The 15,462-nt window shown below is 36.1% G+C and overlaps 1 protein-coding gene and 1 long non-coding RNA gene across 2 annotated transcripts; one reads left to right on the plus strand and one right to left on the minus strand.

The window, feature by feature from the left end:
• On the minus strand, positions 1-11,339 carry LOC138333244 (uncharacterized). The gene is made up of 4 exons (XM_069281504.1): positions 11,191-11,339; positions 7,313-7,677; positions 6,549-6,653; positions 1-4,562 (listed from the first exon to the last, which is right to left on the minus strand). Exons 2-4 carry the CDS (start codon positions 7,675-7,677, stop codon positions 4,412-4,414), a joined length of 621 nt encoding a protein of 206 aa, XP_069137605.1. The 5' UTR covers positions 11,191-11,339; the 3' UTR covers positions 1-4,411.
• Positions 11,340-13,166: 1,827 nt separating this feature from the next.
• On the plus strand, positions 13,167-14,350 carry LOC138333245 (uncharacterized). The gene is made up of 2 exons (XR_011209968.1): positions 13,167-13,276; positions 13,678-14,350. It is a non-coding gene; the product is annotated as an uncharacterized lncRNA (long non-coding RNA).
• Positions 14,351-15,462: the final 1,112 nt, after the last annotated feature.

Genomic DNA, 15,462 nt, shown 5'->3' on the forward strand with positions numbered 1-15,462 from the left:
TATTTTTCTTGTAATTTTCATTTTGGGCCATGAGCTTATGTCAAGGCAATAGATTATCATCAAATATACATATGATATACATGTACACGCATACATATAAATACCAAAACTGATTTTTGAATATTGCAGCACTGTTGCCATTGGGTGGAAAGAGAAAGCATTTTGTCATATGTTTTTCCACTATAAAGTATACAAAGACTTGACTCTATAATAAGGCATTCTGGATACTCCAGGGGTTACTATCACTGTCTTAATATCCACCCCTGGTATATGTTGTAGCAAAATTGTTTGGTCCTTTGACATACAGTAAAAGAATTGAATAACAGTACACTTTGGTTGACTGTGTGACTTTGAAGTTGGCCATCACTCTCGGTAACTTTTTAGGTCATCTGACCGAAGGTCAGGATGACCTATTGTCATCATGTTTCGTCCGTCGTCGTGCGCCGTGCGCCGTCCACCGTGCGTCGTGCGTAAGACTATTCATACAAAAGCCTACTCCTCCTTAACCCTTTAGCGGATTACATCCATATTTGGTGTGAAACATCATTGGGGAAGAACAATCATATTTGTATAAATGAGCCTGGTCCGACCCCTAGGGGCTGTGGGGTGGGGCCCCAAAAGGGCAAATTTTCTTAATTTATGCTTTAAAATCCTACTCCTCTTTCATCCTTGGATAGATTTCATCCATATTTTGTGTGAAACATCATTGGGGAAGGACAATCATATTTTATATAAATGAGCCTGGTCTGACCCCTAGGGGCTGAGGGATGGGGCCCAAAAAAGGGCAAATTTTCTTAATTTTAGCTTTAAAATCCTACTCCTCCTTCATCCTTGAACGGATTTCATCTATATTTGGTGTAAAATATCATTGGGGAAGGACAATCATATTTTATATAAATGAGCCTGGTCCGAATCCTAGGGGCTGAGGGATGGGGCCCCAAAAGGGCAGATTTTCTTAATTTTTCCTTAAAATCCTACTCCTCTGCATCCTTAGATGGAGTTTATCCATATTTGGTGTGAAACATCATTGGGGAAGGACAATCATATTTTATATAAATGAGCCTGGTCTGACCCCTAGGGGCTGAGGGATGGGGCCCAAAAAAGGGCAAATTTTCTTAATTTTAGCTTTAAAATCCTACTCCTCCTTCATCCTCGAACGGATTTCATCTATATATTTGCGAATTGGTGTAAAATATCATTGGGGATGGACAATCATGATATTTTATATAAATGAGCCTGGTCTGACCCCTAGGGGCTGAGGGGTGGGGCCCCGAAAGGGGAAATTTTCTTTATTTAAGCTTTTAAATCCTACTCCTCCTGCATCCTTAGATGGATTTCATCCATATTTGGTGTGAAACATCATTGGGGAAGGACAATCATATTTTATATAAATGAGCCTGGTCCGACCCCGAGGGGCTGAGGGATGGGGCCCCGAAAGGGGAAATTTTCTTTATTTAAGCTTTTAAATCCTACTCCTCCTTTATCCTTGGATGAATTTCATCCATATTTGGTGTGAAACATCATTTGGGAAGGACAATCGTATTTTATATAAATGAGTCTTGTCCGACCCCAAGGGGCTGAGGTGTGGGGCCCCAAAAGGGCAAATTTTCTTAATTTTAGCTGGCCCACTTCCTGTTTTCAGATTTCGGTCTCTGATCTCAATGAAAATTGGTCTATAGGGGTTTAAATTGATGCCGAACAACATGCAAACATTTTCGTAAAGATTTTGGTATTCAAAGATGGCCGCTGGCCCACTTCCTGTTTTCAGGTTTCAGTCTCTAATCTCAAGGAAAATTGGTCTATAGGGGTTTTAATTGATCCAGAAAGGGGAACTTTAGGTGAGGACAATCATATTTTATAAAAGTCCAAGCAAAGACCCATGGGGATAGTATGGCGGATGTCTAAAATGGAAGCTTTGCTGAAATTTGGCTTTAAAATCTGACTCCTCCTTATATTAATCCGTGAATGGGTTACAACCATAAATGGATGAAGGGCTACCAAGTTTGTTCAACAAACGACATTTACCTTTTTCAGAAACTTACATATTCAACTAAGGAGTTCCTTGTATTGTTTATATTAATTGTTAACCAATACTTTATACTGTGACTTTGTTGTTTTGTGCAATCAGTCAGATGACCGTTAAGGCCCATGGGCCTCTTGTTTAAAAATGTCTCTTCTCCTGAACTGCCTTCATGAGCTCAGTTTTATTATGAGATTGTCCAAGGGTGGATATAGTGACATTGAAAGTAACCCCTGTAGTATCGAGGATGACACAAAGGGTAATTGTACATTTACCTTATTTCCAATTAAAAGAACAAAATTTAGTTTTGTGCTTAAAAGTACATTAAATCAAGATTTTTAAGTTCCCTCTTTAATTTATCACTTTATCAAAAATCACAGACATTTGACTCCCATACAGCAATGATATAACTGGTGGTCAACTGGAAATAGTGTCTCAACTTTCTACCACTTCGCCTTTACTTGTGAGAACAATAATAAAGGGTTTTTGGTAAGGCTACATATACATTAACGAAGTTGGGCTTCTATATCTCGTAAATTATATGATATCCATCATTTGAACAATAATTGGTGTAAAGTCAGTAACTGAAGAAAAATAGTAAATTGTCTGTTCCTGTTTTTGATAGTGAAAAATCTTTAACAACTTCAATTTCAATTTATATCTATTTCAAATATGATACTGCATAATAGAAGAATTACAGACATTTTCAACATAACACATTTAGAACAAAATCACAATAGTAAAACAAAACATCACTGTACATTTTACAAAACGCAAAAAGTTTTATAAAATAATAAATTTACCAAATCAATGTGCTATTTTATCAAGACGCATGAATTAGGTTATTTCCACAAATACATAAAACAAATGCAATTTTTGATATAAATTTATTAAAGTGAATAGTCGAGCAAAGAAAACAAGTCTAAATGCGTTCATAAGCCTTCCAAATGTTCTCACATATTAGAACGACGGTCAAGTTCTGCTTACGTTGCTCAGTTCTGACCATTGAAATAACTCTTTGAAAGCGAGGCTGCGTGGAAATGTAACCACGGACATAGTCAGTCGGGAGGACGTTTTAGGATTCCTAAACCATAAATTAATTTCTTCGCATGCAGAGAGGTTTTGACGGGAGATTTTATTTTTCTATTCCATAAGCAATTATATTGGATACATTCACATCATTTTTACCAGTTTTAACTTTCCTTGCCCGACTGTTCACTTTAAGTTACTTAAAGGACAACAGGCTAATTACATGCAATGTATTGTCCAGGCACAGGGCCCTGTGGTCCATGTACAATAAATTTAAGATCATTTTCTGTCACATCTTCCTGTGTTAGATAGGCCTATCCGGGGGAACAGTGACTCTATGCATAATACACATGTGTATTGCATACACATGTGTATTGCACAAGCATCTGGGTACAAATAAGAAAACCTTATTGTGACATCATGTTATATGACAAGCATAACGATGTAATTAAAATGATGTACACAAATTCCAAACTTGGGTTCAGAAAACATAATATTATAAGAATATCAATTCTCATAGAGAATGTGGTATGAGAGAAAATACACTTTCAAATGCTTGGTGTAAAGGACAGGGAGAGATGTTCCTCCCTAAGATAGGTAAAAACCTCCAGGTTTACTTATTTTGTAGTAGCACCTCAAATAGAATATTCCTATCCTTCACACTCTCGTATGGAAGGGTCTTATCAGTTTGTCCTCCATACATCTAGGTTCTTTATTGTTACCCAAAAGAAACACCTCTGAAGTCGTGGAAAGTTATAATCTTCCATTTTCTATATGCATGTAAATCTAAATTATTTTCATGTCTGATGATCAAACTATAGACTAAGATAGTACATATATTATACACTTTCTATTTTAAAAATATACAGGGCCCATCCTTAACTTTAAATTTTCCATTGGAAACATTGCAGACTTTTAAGGAAGATTCCCCAACTTGAGACTTTTTCTTCTGTAACGCTTTGCTTTGTGGGAGTTTAAGTAAAGAAATATTCGTAAAACTTGGCCATGGTTTGTAATGGCATGATGAGATAGTATTGTAGTTGAAATCAACCTTCAGTGTATAAAGAACACACTCTTCAACTTCAAAAACGCATCCTAAGTGTTGGTGCTTTTAATTTCTTCGATATTTAGCCTTTCAAACTGTTACAAAATTTGCGTAGACTTAAAAATACCGATTTCATTTACAGATACGTAAAACTTTGGATCCCTGAATGTACGTTGATAGAGATTTCACGCTTATTTACAGTTTACTTATTGTGGCTATGATATGAAAAAAGAAAATAATGGAGCATAAAGAGAATATGATTAAATGATGATATAGAACGTCTTTACTACAATATATATGTTATGATTTGGATTTCATCATATTGTAGCACAGTAGCAGAAGTTATTGAATTGTATAGGGACGAAGAGGATTGGCGGATCATAGGCGACATCATGAGCAATGATGATAATCCAAGTGTGGTAGTTATCCTCTTCTACACATTTACCGAAGTCACATGTCTCCCCGGCCCTGCAAAGTATAGATATAACACATAAACGCACATGTACAGAAGTCACATGTCTCCCCGGCCCTGTAAAGTATATATATATATTACATATAAACGTACATGTACAGAAGTCACATGTATATATTACACATAAACGCACATGTACAGAAGTCACATGTCTCCCCGGCCCTGTAAAGTATATATATATTACACATAAACGCATATATATATTACACATAAACGCACATGTACAGAAGTCACATGTCTCCCCGGCCCTGTAAAGTATATATATATTACACATAAACGCACATGTACAGAAGTCACATGTCTCCCCGGCCCTGTAAAGTATATATATATTACACATAAACGCACATGTACAGAAGTCACATGTCTCCCCGGCCCTGTAAAGTATATATATAACACATAAACCCATGTACAAAACATGTCTCCCGGCCCTTAAATATATATATTACACATAAACGCACATGTACAGAAGTCACATGTCTCCCCGGCCCTGTAAAGTATATATATATTACACATAAACGCACATGTACCGAAGTCACATGTCTCCCCGGCCCTGTAAAGTATATATATATTACACATAAACGCACATGTACCGAAGTCACATGTCTCCCCGGCCCTGTAAAGTATATATATATTACACATAAACGCACATGTACAGAAGTCACATGTCTCCCCGGCCCTGTAAAGTATATATATATTACACATAAACGCACATGTACCGAAGTCACATGTCTCCCCAGCCCTGTAAAGTATAGATATTACACATAAATATACACATATCGAAGCCACATATTTTCACTAGTTTGCTTAAATCAGTGACCTTGATAAATCATCATTTATATGTATCCATGGTCATTATTCTCAAATACATGTAGCAGAAATCTGAAAAATGACCAAGAGGTCAAGATACCACTTCTCAATTAACAAGAGATATAGAGGCCTACTGTTTGGTATTTGCCGCTATGAATTAATATGTAGACATGTTGGTGTCAATTAATTCTAGGTAACAGGGGTAAAATTATCAAAAAATTCTATATGTTTATCCCTCAAATGCCTAGAACTACTATATGACATCTTTTACAGAAATACTGGTCGATGCAAGATTGCGACAAACTCATGCAGTTTTTTGTAGTTTGCTGCAACCCTACCCCTAATTATAATTTTCTGCAACTTTTTGCCGCGAGCTTGCGGCTAGCTGCAATTTAATATTGTAGCTCAAAAGACTTCTAGACAGATACTAGTGTCATCTTTAGACCGAAAGGTATAGTAGGCAGGGTACGTATATTCGTTCTAGCTTGCTACAAGTTAACATTACGTATGAAAAATAAAAGTTTCCCGCAAACAGTAGCTGCTTACGGGCAAAAAATTGCCTTAAATTTGTTGCAAACTTGCTTCAACAGTTTTCAGCCATTTGAGTTTGTTATCCTTGCCCTAGATGCCCCTTTTGCTATTTGATCCTACTATTTTCGATATTTTTCTGTTACCATGCCATGATGGGAATAAAGTTAAACTAAGCCCAATGATACTTTCCAGATATATATCTTGCTAGTGTTCTAGTTTGATCTTTTACTAGTGGGGACTTCCAATTTTCGATGTTTTCTTTCAAAGCAGAAACTATCTAGGACATCAAAATATATACTTTTATGGGGTGCGTACTATATTTTTAATTATACTGTGGTACCTTGTTTTCAATACCGTATTGTGTACAAATAATATTTCATTTGTAAATGCCAAAATTTAAAGCTTCTCTTTTGAAGGTTTGCTTTAATTTGCCATGTGTACAAACACACACAGAAATCTCGACAAAATTCATGATGATGTTCTGATTATATACCCTGTATATCCAATATATATTTCTCGAAAATTCGCAGGTAATTCGAATGTAGTCGGCTTCATTGTATGTCTGGAGACGTATAGAGTGGCATTGATGTAGCATGAAATGGTACCATATTTCGGTTGTCTACCAAGATGTACAATCTACATACCCACATTGACCAAGAAACAGCAACTGATATCCGTCTGCAGGCTGGTAGACATCGTATGTCGTTCCGCCATATGAAACTTGCTCGGGAGAAATGCACGTCCATGTTCTAAATAAAAAGAAAGAAAGTTATTAAAAGATCGTATGTACCAGATAATGATGTAAAATGGAAATTGCTCATATATATCGATGTATACTTAAACAGTTCCGAATAATCGAATATAACTATGGATTCTGTTACTTTTTACATTGTATTTGAATATAATGAAAAAAATATATACACTCCAACCTGTTTCGGCACTGTGTAATCAAAACTTTACAATGTTTAATGTGTTGTTATCCATTTTGTTAACCGAGATAGATTCCCATACTGATTAAGATCGCGCTAGTGGTAGTCTTAACGTGAATCTAATCATTTACCAAAACGAATACCAATCACTTGTACATTAATCTTAGATTTTTCTGAGATTCACGAGAAAACGTGAATGGAAGGTTCCAGGTGATTCAGACGACTGAGCGTCCCTTACCTCTCGGTGACAACCGACATAGAAATCTAGGTCAAATTCGGATAAAGTCTCAAACTTGAAGTGCTGAATAAGATGGACGATGGAATAAGCAATCAGCATAATAATGAATTAGCAGATTGCAATAAACAAATTAATAAATAGAAAGAAAGAAATACGTATAAAGAATGAGAAAAATAAATATAGTTAATGAATAAGCCGCCAAGAATTTGATAACTTTAGTATTTATAAAAAAGATACTCGCGTTTCACAACAAGAGCTGGTGGACCGTTTGTGTCTAAGATTCTGCTCAAGGTAATCTTGTAGTTGTCGCGTAGGAAGGATGTTCGGGTCATCGGTTACATTCCACACTTTGTATTTTTCCAGTTTAGCTATTTCACGATTTATCACTGGACTATTCAAAATTTCCCTTTCTCTGTAAAACATGTTGGAGAGGACGTGGTCGTAGCTGCAGTATTTGTATTTGTTGGAGTTCCAGATTTCGTTTCTGCCACCTCGACTTTTGCACCCTTTACCGCCTTTATCCCTGCGAACCCTTGTAGCTGCTGTCTGTCCGTACTGCAAAATGACCCCACACATGAAGGCCAAGCTCAGCAAATCAACTCTCATCTAGAAATGCATTTGAAAAAAAACAAAATCAGAATCATGTAGGCCTATATAATCTAATGTAATATAAAAGGAAATCTAATGTATTAGAAATGTCATGAAATACTAGATAGTTCATTTTGGTGGTTTTTGAAAACACAATTCTACTGCTCCCCGACACTAGTATATCTCTTTTATTGTAGGTTAGTCCATGATCGTTATGGCATGCACTTTGCCTTGTAGGCAAAAATCTCAACAACATATTAAGTGCATATTAAATGCAAAATAAGCCCCCCACACACTTACCAACACTCCCAAACCTATCCCACTGTTCTTTTGTGTCGGAAAACAACAACATTTGTATTGGAAATATGTTGTCTGTTTACGTATTATGACTCAAAATGGAGATTACCCCTCCACTTTATAGCCTCATTATTCAAAATGGCACCCGACTTATTTCATGTCATATCACGACAACAACATCAATTGGTAATGCAACACGCACACACACACACACACACACAACCTGTACATGTGTTGTCAGTGATAGCCACTCGTACGCCCAAAATGGCCAATATACTAGAGCAGAATCCTAAACTAGAAACTGTATCTAGATATAGATAATATACATTTATATAAGCAATATTCTTTCAACAGCCTTAGAGCATACGTATAAACCTGTGATCATTATGAAATATCAAAATAATGATTAAGATATACGCGTTAGCAGTCTCTTAGAATCACTTATACATAGTAATGCCAAGGATATTGTACGAGACAAAACAGAACGTGAAACATTATGGATAGTGGAATAGAAACACTCAATGTGAGTAATGGTATAATGTTCCACGTTGATGAAAATCATCCTCGATATTACTAGGGTTACTATCACTGTCGCTACATTCACCCTGGGGTTAAGTCATAGCAAAACTAAAGGCTCTGTGCCACAACAGATGAGATAAGTAGTTTTGTATATCTTAAATGAATCTAATAAATGCATTGTAGTCTGTATAACTTTGATGTTGGTCATTTGCTCTCTGTAAATCTTTCAAGGAAGTGTCTGGACTATGTCATAGCTATTCGGAATGATCAGTGTGCAGATGAAACATATAGTTTTGTCCTTTGATGTAGATAAAAAGAATCGAAAACGGTATACAGTATGCCCTAATGTTGGGCGACACTCGGTAATCTTCAGATTACGTTTTTCTGTAGGCCTGTGATTGGATAGTGTATTTATATTGAAATTTCTTTAGATTTTGCTATGATCAAGACAGTCCAGGGATGGATGTATAACGGGAGTGATAGTAATCCATGCAATATTTAAAAATATATAAAGGATGTTCAATAGTAACACACGTGCAAGGCCATTTCCCTTTGGAAGGTCATGGAGAATATCTCAGCGCAACCATTATAAAGACAAATCGCCTTTGTTGTAATTAACACCCGAAATACACATTTATAGTGAACAGTCTATGTTTAATTGACATTTTTTTATTGATTGATGAATTGTATTTCAATTGAAAGTGGATGAAATTTAATTTGATGCTTTTTATACGTATATTAAAATCGGATTACAGTCGATCCTGTAAACAATTTTAAATTGACCAGGTCTGTCCGTCCAAAAACGCGGACAAGGAGGAAATTTGATGTGGTCTGGTGAACAAGATGGACTACAAGATTATTGTTATTGTTTGTTCGGTAGGTTTGGTCAAGGTCATGGTCACTTTTACTTAATGTCTCCTTATAACACCGCTGGGCATCACTAGGGTGGTCAGTCACGTTATTTATAGTAACTATACGTGTGGTGTTTTGTTAAGAGATAATGTAGAAATTACTCCAAGTTAGATGATTGACACAAGTTTCTATGGGTCCAGAAATCGTTGTAGATGGATATTAAATCAAATGTAAAACAAAGGAACGAACATATAAAATGTACACCAACTCTTCATCTCATTACTGTCCTTGCAGGTAGAACGTTAGAATCGTACCGGTTGCCCCTATTTCATGATCGTAAAAGGCGACTAGATTTAAGATCCAATATTTTCTCTTCTTCATAACTAACTTTCTTCTACCTAACGTCTCCCTTGACACCACCTCACGTTTTTTTTGCCTTCGGTTGAGCGTTCGCCCCTGTGAAGTAGACTCTCGGTTCTGTCCCTTGGCCGATACACACCATAATCTATAAAAATGGTAGTTTCTACTCCTGCTTAGCGTTCAGCATTAAGGTAGTGGGACGACTGTCATCATAATGTGACCGGGTGGGGTGTGTTACTTGGGGTCTTCGGCGACATGCTTCAGTGATATTGCACTATAAAAAGGGCAACAGTTTCACAATACAAGAAGACACAATATACCGCTGTCTCCTAAAACAAGCACCACACACTTCATACACGCAACACACCACATACATGGGAGGCCATCCTTAGATGACCCTGATTGTTAGTAGGGAGTTAATTTAATCAAACAATCAAACAAAATTCATTACTACTATCATAACAGTACCACAAACGTTTCAGAGCCCAGCCTGGTATATGTTATATACAAATCTTTCACTGGCATACAAAGTCTTCTTGTGAATTAACAATGCTTCCTTGGGTGGCATACGAGTGTTGAATTCTTTGAACTAGAGTTAAGTCAAATATGAAATTGACGTTTTTGCTTAAAATGCATGACAATTCACATTTCAGGATATCATTGAACAGGGTCTTTTATTTCCTTTGGATTTGAAATTTATGTATTGAATGATATTTTTTGGGTATGATCAATGATACTTTTTTGTTGCTTTTAACGCTTTTAGTTCATGAAATTTCTGCTTTGTTTACACTGAAAGGCTCGTTGTTCTGTCCTCTAGCCAATGCAAGATACTCTATAGTCTGTAAGAATGACAGTTGTGTCTTCTACATAACACTCGATGTAACGACATCAGCATATCAGTTTAATGTGACCTGTTTGGGTGTGCTGTTCGATGTCTTTGTTAGCACACGTGTATTTCAATGAGGCAGCAATATAAGATGGGAAGAGTTTAACGTACTACAACCTTCTTAAACATACAGACAATCACACACACACTAACACACCCTCACATCACATAACATATAGCCCGTCCTTTGCTACATTAAGATCTATATTAACATCCCTTATGAAACGTACTTCATCCGGTTTCTTTCTAATGAGAATAAAAATGGTTAAGTGCATATTAGCATAGAAACTGTACAAGAAATGCCATCGGTGATTAGGCAATAGTGTAATGTTAAAAAATGGATTGATATTAAATTGTGTATTGTGTAAGATATACAACAGATATGTTTTACAGAGGAACAGTTTCTATAATGAAATTCAGTATAAAAATTCGTTAATATTTTATATTTAAAGCTATAGAGTGAGATTCCTCTTGGATGAATCAAATCCATTAACGAACATCTGAACATGTATAAAACACGCATGGATGCTTTTTAACGAATCATCTACGATGTACTCTACCAACGTGTTAATATACTGTTAAAATAAAGTAGACTATTCCTGAAAAGAGCGACTTACCTTCTTATTGCAATGTAGGTTGTCAAGCGTCGCAATGCTTTAGCGTTCGGCTGTAAACTGAAACTGTAATTGTCTTCCCTAGGATACAAATACCTGGCTACACTACCATGTAGACGGCTATATTTATATTAGCTACATAAGGTGGACTATTCACCTTACCCGGAACTACATTTATTACCTACGGATTACGTACCATAAAGTGTAGATTTTTCGTGATAACAGACCTTTAAATGATTAACTGCATTTCAGTTAATTTGTAGAAGGTAATTGATTTATTTAAATGTAAAATTAAGTCAAGGTTATAAACTAATACATGTCCATGGCGTTAAAATAAAGTTAATGATGATATTTATGTAGTTCTGTGTTGTTTTTAGTATATGTACCATCATAATTAATTTTGTATTGTGTTGTATTAGCAACATTTTTATGTAAATATCCCTCATGATTTTCTTAGAATACTTGCATGTTTAGGACAGTTCGATTCATGAATACATTTTAAACCATAGATGTAGCAGCCATGATAAGTAGCATTAATGATCCATTTAATAACTTGTATGGGGTCATTACATCAGTTAAGTTTAATCTTTATTAAACACCATTTTGTATATTAATATGATCTTTCTTTGTATCCGGAATAAGTTATATACATGGTGATAATCTATATAATATCCATGCTTACGTACATAGATGCCACCAAACAAACAGTGTCCAACGTTTCACGAAAATTACTGTTTACCACAAAAGGCCCTTTTCCCTAACCAAGAAAGGTGGTCATCGTGGCTCAATTTCTAACGCTTTTCCCTGACACCAATATCTTGTAATCTTACCAGATGACAAAACAATAGGGATACTGTTCAGTCAGTAACCATGTGGTGACTTTGATAGATGGATTGAAAGAGGCTAGGTTTTTAAACGACATTGATAATGTAGGCCTTGATAGAGAGGAAATGACAAAAACCTCGGTGTAGACTGTCGGTTGTTGCTTTGATCGATTTTACGAAAATGATATTTTTACGAAAATGATATTGCTTTCAATCGCCAGTTTGATGGATTTGGTTTAATATTAATATGTAAATGGAAAAATGACCGATTTTTGGTGGACAGTTTATGAGGTGGTTTCCATAAAAAACAAACAGGGCTTAGTGTCGACCATTTGTATTGTGGTAGTTGATTAATGAACTAAACAAGGCTACGTTTTTGGTCGACAGTTGGGAAAATGACTGGTTTACGTAGACAGATTGCTGTCGACTTGATCAGATAGAGGACGATAATTTATATTGATTGGTTTGTTGATGTGGTTTCATTTAGAACGGCCTCATCTGTAGGCTACTTGTATCGCTATGTGTGACTGTTTTAAGGAAGCTGCAGTATACTTGTGCTGTACTCATAGCAAAAGTGGTAAGTCTTATCCTGTTTATAGTGTTATCTCTCTTCCGCATGCCGCCAGAGACACTAGACAACAAACCATACATTATACTGACAACGGGCAAACCAGTCGTCCCACTCCCTTATAACATACAATTTATATACACTATAGTTGTGGCAGTGATAAATAAAAGTTATCTTTCAGTCAACCTGTTATCTTTGGCCTTAATTAACTGATAAAGACAAGATTAAAAAAATAGAAAAAAAAATATGTGAGATTTTTATTCTTGCTTTTATCCTACTCGGGTGGTGATAGAAATATTTCATTACATATAAGAATCTTCAAGAATGTAACTTTACTGTATCATATGGTTGTTTGCGGTAGCATTAATGACCACGAGTATTTATAATAAAACGGCAGAATTCGTGATACAGTGAACGAGACCACAATAGGCTTGAGTCAACGTTTAAAAGACATGTTTTGAAAATCGTTTTCGTAACTGCTGGCATTAGTTCCTCGCAAAGATATATAACTGTCACGTGCCATTGTATAATTATATGTATCTTAGTTTGTAATTTGGATTTCGCGCCATTTAATTTTGTCTAAAGAGTCACAAGGTAAGTCACGCATGCGCACAGGTGTGAGTTGAAAGCAGAGGACACAGGTAACGGTAGCGAACGATAGCAGGGTTGGAACTCAGAGCGCGAAATACAGCTTGCGGTAAGTAAATACATTCATATGTCCTTGTCATAGTGTTAATTATAATGAGGGTTCATAAGTATAGGTATTTGCTATAGTTTTATAAGTTATGGTTAGGTGTAATTCACTAATTCACCCGGCGTGTGTGCTTGCGTACGGCAATGTGTGTGCACGGGCCATGTGTATATGCGTGGGTATGAGGCCGGGTGTGTTTTGTAAAGCATTGTTAGGTTGTTAAGTCAGCATACGTGATATTATTTACCGTAAAGGCTTAGAAATGAGATGATTATCTTAGTATTTGTAATATAGCTATATAGTATGCCTTTTGAGATAGTGAATATTTAGATAAATAGCACAGATTTGTATAGAGCAAACATATAAATTGTTTATTGGTGTTATATCGTACCATACGTATATTATAGCTTTCCACCCATGGAGAACTACAGAACTATCCAGAAACTGATGGATACACATGCCATTAAGCCATATCGTCGCTAGCCAGTGTGACCTCTACATTTACCAGAAGGTCTGTGTGGCCTTTACGATTACTGGCGGGTCTGTGTGACCTCCACATTTACCAGAAGGTCTGTGTGGCCTCTACGACTACTAGCGGGTCTGTGTGACCTCTACATGCACCAGTGACGGGTCTGTGTGACCTTCACCTAGTCTACGTGACTTTTACCTCGGTCTGTGTGACCTCTTCCTTGACTAGCAAGTCTGATTGTGTGACCTTCATCTTGGTCTGTGTGACCTTTACCTTTACTGGAAGGTCTGGTCTGTGTGACCGTCATCGTGGCCTTTGTGACCTCCACCTCAGCCGGCGGGTCTGGGTGACCTTCACCTTGGTTTGTGTGACATTGACAGCGGCAAATTGGCAATACTGGGCAGTGGTATTGAACATTATTTCGGAATTGTGTATTGGACCAATGGAAAGCAGCCATAACAAATAAACATTTGTACATAATATATTATGATAAGGTTATGATAAGGTTATGATAAGGTTAGATGGTGAGAGCCTGTTGTATGAGTGTGTGTTATGTGCTGGTATGACTGTAATTAGTATTATTTGTTGTAAATAAACTTGTAAATATTGTATTCTGGGAGTCTGACTGATGCTTAAAGGAAGGTTGAACAATTCCGGTCGGTTCTCGTTACAATAACCTTCACTTCTTAGATATTCATTATTCCTCACCTAAAGTGGAATCGTTTGTCACTAATATTTTCAAAATTACCATCTACAAAAAGTTGCAAAACAATTAGGTTTTCGGTGTTCTTCGTGGCTTCTGGTTTCCTTCTCGCGCCAGTGCATTCAAGCAAAACATTATGAAAAATAGAAAATTTATCTGGTCAATTGCTAATGGAAAAACTGGAAATAAATTTGAACTATTGAAATTTCTTATGCAATATTGCTTTTCCGTAGTGCAAAGAATTTAAATGCCATAAATACTGCACGTTGTGCATTGACAATAAAAAAGCAACAGATTTTTGCTGATAGTATATAGTTATTCAGGAAATACACACAGAATGTCTACTGGACACCCTCTACAGATACGGGGTATGTAATTAACACTTATATAGGTAAAAAGCTATCTAACAAATACAATTCTAATTTGGTGTCGCTTCCCTGAACATTTATAGAAATGTTATGTCTACATTTAGATATACTTATTCACGCGCATGGTGGCAATGAAATATCGGTAATTGATCGGTAAAATCTGAAAATGTGGTGCGCGAGTCCGTTAAAAAACTCGCATTGATGACATCTCACTTTTTCTTTCAACACACAAAAATTAGATGGTCTAATAAGTTTAATAATATTTGAGATAATAGTACAAAACCGCACAGAATGCATATAGGAAGAACTAGCATATTTATATCATACACGTTCCAACTTCTTGGTAATGATAGAGCACTTAATTATTAATAAATGTTTGGAGTGATTACCGTTTTCTTCTTAGCACTGCCAGTAGATAATAAACAGATTGTTTGTCCTCAATGTTTTAAATTTCTGCAAAAACTGACTAGTCTTTATGTTTTTAAAATGTACTTAGATATAGATAATTACTTTACATGACTAACCTGGCTTTAGAATTTTCTTTACGAATTTAAGACGGTCACTGTGGCTCCGAAAGTGAAAGTCAAAAGTTAAAATATGTGCGATTTCAATAAACATAATATGTGCTTGGGAACACTAAAATCGATACCGC

Source organism: Argopecten irradians, chromosome 10 (genome assembly GCF_041381155.1).
Source record: "Argopecten irradians isolate NY chromosome 10, Ai_NY, whole genome shotgun sequence".
NCBI lineage: Eukaryota > Metazoa > Mollusca > Bivalvia > Pectinida > Pectinidae > Argopecten > Argopecten irradians.

Excerpts from the sequence above, each read along its gene's own strand:
- LOC138333244 (XM_069281504.1), bottom strand. The coding sequence starts at position 7,677 with ATGAGAGTTGATTTGCTGAGCTTGGCCTTCATGTGTGGGGTCATTTTG. Across the intron at positions 6,654-7,312 it reads ACCAGCTCTTGTTGTGAAAC|AACATGGACGTGCATTTCTC; the intron begins GCGAGTATCTTT and ends CTTTTTATTTAG. Across the intron at positions 4,563-6,548 it reads CTGTTTCTTGGTCAATGTGG|GGCCGGGGAGACATGTGACT; the intron begins GTATGTAGATTG and ends TATACTTTGCAG.